Source organism: Oncorhynchus gorbuscha, linkage group LG18, assembly GCF_021184085.1.
Source record: "Oncorhynchus gorbuscha isolate QuinsamMale2020 ecotype Even-year linkage group LG18, OgorEven_v1.0, whole genome shotgun sequence".
NCBI classification, from domain to species: Eukaryota; Metazoa; Chordata; class Actinopteri; order Salmoniformes; family Salmonidae; genus Oncorhynchus; species Oncorhynchus gorbuscha.
This window is the reverse complement of record NC_060190.1, coordinates 73603435-73611267: the sequence shown is the minus strand read 5'-3', so window position 1 is coordinate 73611267 and position 7833 is coordinate 73603435. Positions and strand designations below refer to the sequence as shown.

At 42.5% G+C, this 7833-nt stretch overlaps 1 protein-coding gene and 1 long non-coding RNA gene across 3 annotated transcripts in view; both read right to left on the bottom strand.

Moving 5' to 3' along the window:
• Positions 1-25: 25 nt before the first annotated feature.
• Positions 26-1259, bottom strand: LOC124004270. Of its 2 annotated transcripts, none has more exons than XR_006833340.1 (2): positions 879-1259; positions 26-783 (listed from the first exon to the last, which is right to left on the bottom strand). It is a non-coding gene; the product is annotated as an uncharacterized LOC124004270 (long non-coding RNA). The 2 variants fall into 2 exon arrangements; XR_006833339.1 differs by having other exon boundaries at positions 26-715.
• A 115-nt stretch (positions 1260-1374) lies between these two features.
• Positions 1375-7833, bottom strand: part of soat2 (sterol O-acyltransferase 2) — an 88372-nt gene continuing 81913 nt past the window's right edge. The window contains exon 15 of the mRNA XM_046312678.1: positions 1375-1900. Within this exon, the coding sequence (XP_046168634.1) occupies positions 1850-1900 (51 nt within the window). The 3' untranslated portion in view covers positions 1375-1849. The remainder of the gene's footprint in view (positions 1901-7833) is intronic.

Below are 7833 nucleotides of genomic sequence, written 5' to 3'. Positions count from 1 at the left end.
GAAGTGGTATTGTTGTTGCTTCATATTTACTGGATATCCACATTTTATTGAGATTTCTTTATAAAGTATAAAGACAAGAAAAAAAAGTGTAAATGCAGTATCGTAACAAAAAAGAAATTACATTTGAAGCGGCATGTTTACAAATGTGATATGATTTTGTTTTGCATTAATTTACAAATCGTCTTGAATTTACAAAACAATATAACTCAGTGGAGAATGTCTGAATTGAACCAATAGATTCAAATGGAAGTCTTGACACCTAGGTAATACAGAATGGGTTACTAACCCTACCACCTAGGTAATACAGAATGGGTTACTAACCCTACCACCTAGGTAATACAGAATGGGTTACTAACCCTACCACCTAGGTAATACAGAATGGGTTACTAACCCTACCACCTAGGTAATACAGCCTACAGTCTAACCCTAACACCTAGGTAATACAGCCTACAGTCTAACCCTAACACCTAGGTAATACAGCCTACAGTCTAACCCTAACACCTAGGTAATACAGACTACAGTCTAACCCTAACACCTAGGTAATACAGACTACAGTCTAACCCTAACACCTAGGTAATACAGCCTGGGTTACTAACCCTAACACCTAGGTAATACAGAATGGGATACTAACCCTAACACCTAGGTAATACAGAATGGGATACTAACCCTAACACCTAGGTAATACAGAATGGGATACTAACCCTAACCCTACCACCTAGGTAATACAGCCTACAGTCTAACCCTAACACCTAGGTAATACAGACTACAGTCTAACCCTAACACCTAGGTAATACAGACTACAGTCTAACCCTAACCCTAACACCTAGGTAATACAGACTAACCCTAACCCTACCGTCTAACCTACAGTAACCCTACACCTAGGTAATACAGACTACAGTCTAACCCTAACACCTAGGTAATACAGACTACAGTCTAACCCTAACACCTAGGTAATACAGCCTACAGTCTAACCCTAACACCTAGGTAATACAGCCTACAGTCTAACCCTACCACCTAGGTAATACAGCCTACAGTCTAACCCTAACACCTAGGTAATACAGAATGCTGTCCATGCCATTTCAGTTCACACAGTCTTGTATAACTAAACTTGTGGTCCATTTCAAAATCCTATTTCCCTAACCTTAACCCTAACCCTAAACCTAACCCTAAACCTAACCTTAACCCTAACCTTAACCCTAAACCTAACCCTAGCTCCTAACCCTAAACCTAAGCCTAACCCTAAACCTTACCCTAGCTGCTAACCCTAACCCTAAACCTAACCCTAGCTGCTAACCCTAACCCTAAACCTAACCCTAGCTGCTAACCCTAACCCTAAACCTAACCCTAGCTGCTAACCCTAAACCTAAACCTAAACCTAACCCTAGCTCCTAACCCTAAACCTTACCCTAAACCTAACCCTAACACTAATTCTAACCTTAACCCTAAAACCCCTAGAAATAGCATTTGACCTTGTTGGGACGAACAAAATGTCCCCAGTTGATCAAAACATTTGTTTGTTTTCTATTCTTGTGAGGACCTTTTGTCCCCGCCAGTACAGCTAAACACATCCATAGATACACGTTCCATCCAAACAGTAAGCACGTTTTCAACAACTACCTCTGTTTATATTCCACGTTAGATCTTGTTTCCTGACAGGATTCTATCAATGAATAACACTCTCAAAGGGATGCCTGTTTTAGCCAAGGATCAAAGGCAAGGTTTACAAACAGAGTTTGTCCCCTGACACCAAGTTCAATGTGGAGGGTTGAACAGCTGGGGTTGCTATTGAGACTCAGCCCATGTCTCAACCCCTGGATGAGGCAGGCAACTCAATGCTGTAGTTTCAGACCTAGTTGCTGCAGGACCAGGATCGGGGTGTCACCAACTCCCAGAAGCTAGCCTGTTGAGAGCAGCACACACACACACACACACACACACACACACACACACACACACACACACACACACACACACACACACACACACACACACACACACACACACACACACACACACACACACACACACACACACACACACACACACACACACACACACACACACACACACACACACACACACACACACACACACACACACACACACACACACCGTTTAGAAGAGCATTGCCACTGTTTTTGTGGTTTAATTCACTGCAGTGGGCTAAATCCGGGTTACACAGAGTGTTTCTTGGTGATCTTTAGATAGATCTACTCTGAAAGAAAAGTATACACCTCACACACTTAAAACAAGAAGACACCTGTACCTCACACACATGGTTATGGGTGTAAAAACAAGAAGACACCTGTACCTCACACACATGGTTATGGGTGTAAAAACAAGAAGACACCTGTACCTCACACACATGGTTATGGGTGTAAAAACAAGAAGACACCTGTACCTCACACACATGGTTATGGGTGTAAAAACAAGAAGACACCTGTACCTCACACACATGGTTATGGGTGTAAAAACAAGAAGACACCTGTACCTCACACACATGGTTATGGGTGTAAAAACAAGAAGACACCTGTACCTCACACACATGGTTATGGGTGTAAAAACAAGAAGACACCTGTACCATGTCAGATGTAGAGTTGAGTATTTCAGTGCTATCAGAACGTGGTACTGCAGTATCGCAGTGCTATCATAACATTGTACTGGGTACTGCAGTATTGCAGTGCTCACATAACATTGTACTGGGTACTGCAGTATTGCAGTGCTATCAGAACATGGTACTGCAGTATCGCAGTGCTATCATAACATTGTACTGGGTACTGCAGTAACGCAGTGCTGTCATAACATTGTACTGGGTACTGCAGTATCACAGTCCTATCATAACGTTGTACTGGGTACTGCAGTATTGCAGTGCTAACATAACATTGTACTGGGTACTGCAGCATTGCAGCGCTATCATAACATTGTACTGGGTACTGCAGTATCGCAGTGCTATCATAACGTTGTACTGGGTACTGCAGTATTGCAGTACTGGCATAATGTGGTACTGGGTACTGCAGTGTTATCATAACGTTGTACTGCAGTGTTATCATAACGTTGTACTGCAGTGTTATCATAACGTCGTACTGCAGTGTTATCGTAACGTGGTACTGGATACTTCAGTGTTATCATAACGTGGTACTGGGTACTGCAGTGTTATCATAATGTTGTACTGTGGTGTTATCATAACGTTGTACTGGGTACTGCAGTGTTATCATAACGTGGTACTGCAGTGTTATCATAACGTGGTACTGGGTACTGCAGTGTTATCATAATGTGGTACTGCAGTGTTATCATAACGTGGTACTGGGTACTGCAGTATTGCAGTGCTATCATAACATTGTACTGGGTACTGCAGTACTATCATAACGTGGTACTGGGTACTGCAGTGTTATCATAACATTGTACTGGGTACTGCAGTATTGCAGTGCTATCATAACATTGTACTGGGTCCTGCAGTACTATCATAACGTTGTACTGGGTACTGCAGTATTGCAGTGCCATCATAACATTGTACTGGGTACTGCAGTACTATCATAACGTTGTACTGGGTACTGCAGTATTGCAGTGCTATCATAACATTGTACTGGGTACTGCAGTATCATCATAACGTGGCACTGCAGTGGTATCGTAATGTGTTTCTGCAGTGTTATCATAACGTGGTACAGGGTACTGCAGTATTGCAGTGCTATCATAACATTGTACTGGGTACTGCAGTATTGCAGTGCTATCATAACATTGTACTGGGTACTGCAGTATTGCAGTGCTATCATAACATTGTACTGGGTACTGCAGTACTATCATAACGTGGTACTGGGTACTGCAGTACTATCATAACGTTGTACTGGGTACTGCAGTATTGCAGTGCTATCATAACATTGTACTGGGTACTGCAGTATCATCATAACGTGGTACTGCAGTGGTATCGTAATGTGTTTCTGCAGTGTTATCATAACGTGGTACTGGGTACTGCAGTGTTATCATAACGTGGTACTGCAGTGTTATCATAACGTGGTACTGGGTACTGCAGTGTTATCATAACGTGGTACTGGGTACTGCAGTGTTATCATAACGTGGTACTGGGTACTGCAGTGTTATCATAACGTGGTACTGCAGTGTTATCATAACGTGGTACTGGGTACTGCAGTGTTATCATAACGTGGTACTGCAGTGTTATCATAACGTGGTACTGGGTACTGCAGTGTTATCATAACGTGGGACTGGGTACTGCAGTGTTATCATAACGTGGTACTGGGTACTGCAGTGTTATCATAATGTGGTACTGGGTACTGCAGTGTTATCATAACGTACTGTACTGCAGTGTTATCATAACGTGGTACTGGGTACTGCAGTGTTATCGTAACGTGGTACTGGGTACTGCAGTGTTATCATAACGTGGTACTGCAGTGTTATTGTAACATTGTACTCGGTACTGCAGTATTGCAGTGCTATCATAAAATTGTACTGGGTACTGCAGTACTATCATAACATGGTACTGGGTACTGCAGTGTTATCATAATGTGGTACTGCAGTGTTATCATAACGTGGTACTGGGTACTGCAGTGTTATCATAACGTGGTACTGCAGTGTTATTGTAACATTGTACTCGGTACTGCAGTATTGCAGTGCTATCATAAAATTGTACTGGGTACTGCAGTACTATCATAACATGGTACTGGGTACTACAGTGTTATCATAATGTGGTACTGCAGTGTTATCATAATGTGGTCCTGGGTACTGCAGTGTTATCATAACGTGGTACTGCAGTGTTATCATAACGTGGTACTGGGTACTGCAGTGTTATCATAACGTGGTACTGGGTACTGCAGTGTTATCATAACATTGTACTGGGTACTGCAGTACTGCAGTGCTATCATAACATTGTACTGGGTACTGCAGTACTATCATAACGTTGTACTGGGTACTGCAGTATTGCAGTGCTATCATAACATTGTACTGGGTACTGCAGTACTATCATAACGTGGTACTGGGTACTGCAGTACTATCATAACGTTGTACTGGGTACTGCAGTATTGCAGTGCTATCATAACATTGTACTGGGTACTGCAGTACTATCATAACGTGGTACTGGGTACTGCAGTGTTATCATAACATTGTACTGGGTACTGCAGTATTGCAGTGCTATCATAACATTGTACTGGGTCCTGCAGTACTATCATAACGTTGTACTGGGTACTGCAGTATTGCAGTGCTATCATAACATTGTACTGGGTACTGCAGTACTATCATATCATGGTACTGGGTACTGCAGTACTATCATAACGTTGTACTGGGTACTGCAGTATTGCAGTGCTATCATATCATTGTACTGGGTACTGCAGTATCATCATAACGTGGCACTGCAGTGGTATCGTAATGTGTTTCTGCAGTGTTATCATAACGTGGTACAGGGTACTGCAGTATTGCAGTGCTATCATAACATTGTACTGGGTACTGCAGTATTGCAGTGCTATCATAACATTGTACTGGGTACTGCAGTATTGCAGTGCTATCATAACATTGTACTGGGTACTGCAGTATCATCATAACGTGGTACTGCAGTGGTATCGTAATGTGTTTCTGCAGTGTTATCATAACGTGGTACTGGGTACTGCAGTGTTATCATAACGTGGTACTGCAGTGTTATCATAACGTGGTACTGGGTACTGCAGTGTTATCATAACGTGGTACTGGGTACTGCAGTGTTATCATAACGTGGTACTGGGTACTGCAGTGTTATCATAACGTGGTACTGCAGTGTTATCATAATGTGGTACTGGGTACTGCAGTGTTATCATAACGTGGTACTGCAGTGTTATCATAACGTGGTACTGGGTACTGCAGTGTTATCATAACGTGGTACTGGGTACTGCAGTGTTATCATAACGTGGTACTGGGTACTGCAGTGTTATCATAATGTGGTACTGGGTACTGCAGTGTTATCATAATGTTGTACTGCAGTGTTATCATAACGTTGTACTGTGGTGTTATCATAATGTGGTACTGGGTACTGCAGTGTTATCATAACGTTGTACTGCAGTGTTATCATAACGTGGTACTGGGTACTGCAGTGTTATCGTAACGTGATACTGGGTACTGCAATGTTATTGTAACGTGGTACTGGGTACTGCAGTGTTATCATAACGTGGTACTGCAGTGTTATCATAACGTGGTACTGCAGTGTTATCATAACGTGGTACTGGGTACTGCAGTGTTATCATAACGTGGTACTGCAGTGTTATCATAACGTGGTACTGGGTACTGCAGTGTTATCATAACGTGGTACTGCAGTGTTATCATAATGTGGTACCTGGTACTGCAGTGTTATCATAATGTGGTACTGGGTACTGCGGTGTTAACATAACGTGGTACTGCAGTACTGCAGTGTTATCATAATGTGGTACTGGGTACTGCAGTGTTATCATAACGTGGTACTGGGTACTGCAGTGTTATCATAACGTGGTACTGCAGTGTTATCATAACGTGGTACTGGGTACTGCAGTGTTATCATAACGTGGTACTGGGTACTGCAGTGTTATCATAATGTGGTACTGCAGTGTTATCATAACGTGGTACTGGGTACTGCAGTGTTATAACGTGGTACTGCAGTGTTATTGTAACATTGTACTCGGTACTGCAGTATTGCAGTGCTATCATAAAATTGTACTGGGTACTGCAGTACTATCATAACATGGTACTGGGTACTACAGTGTTATCATAATGTGGTACTGCAGTGTTATCATAATGTGGTACTGGGTACTGCAGTGTTATCATAATGTGGTCCTGGGTACTGCAGTGTTATCATAACGTGGTACTGGGTACTGCAGTGTTATCATAATGTGGTACTTGGTACTGCAGTGTTATCATAATGTGGTACTGGGTACTGCAGTGTTATCATAATGTGGTACTGGGTACTGCAGTGTTATCATAACGTGCTACTGCAGTGTTATCATAATGTGGTACTGGGTACTGCAGTGTTATCATAATGTGGTACTGCAGTGTTATCATAACGTGGTACTGGGTACTGCAGTATTGCAGTGCTATCATAACATTGTACTGGGTACTGCAGTACTATCATAATGTGGTACTGGGTACTGCAGTGTTATCATAACATTGTACTGGGTACTGCAGTATTGCAGTGCTATCATAACATTGTACTGGGTACTGCAGTACTATCATAACGTGGTACTGGGTACTGCAGTACTATCATAACGTTGTACTGGGTACTGCAGTATTGCAGTGCTATCATAACATTGTACTGGGTACTGCAGTACTATCATAACGTGGTACTGGGTACTGCAGTACTATCATAACTTTGTACTGGGTACTGCAGTATTGCAGTGCTATCATAACATTGTACTGGGTACTGCAGTATCATCATAACGTGGTACTGCAGTGGTATCGTAATGTGTTTCTGCAGTGCTATCATAACATTGTACTGGGTACTGCAGTATTATCATAACGTGGTACTGCAGTGTTATCGTAACGTGGTACTGGATACTGCAGTGTTATCGTAACGTGGTACTGCAGTTCTGCAGTGTTATCGTAATGTGGTACTGGGTACTGCAGTGTTATCGTAACGTGGTACTGCAGTTCTGCAGTGTTATCGTAACGTGGTACTGGGTACTGCAGTGTTATCATAACGTGGTACTGGGTACTGCAGTGTTATCGTAATGTGGTACTGCAGTTCTGCAGTGTTATCGTATCGTGGTACTGCAGTTCTGCAGTGTTATCATAACGTGGTACTGGGTACTGCAGTGCTATCGTAACATTGTACTGGGTACTGCAGTATTATCATAACGTGGTACTGCAGTGTTATCGTAACGTGGTACTGCA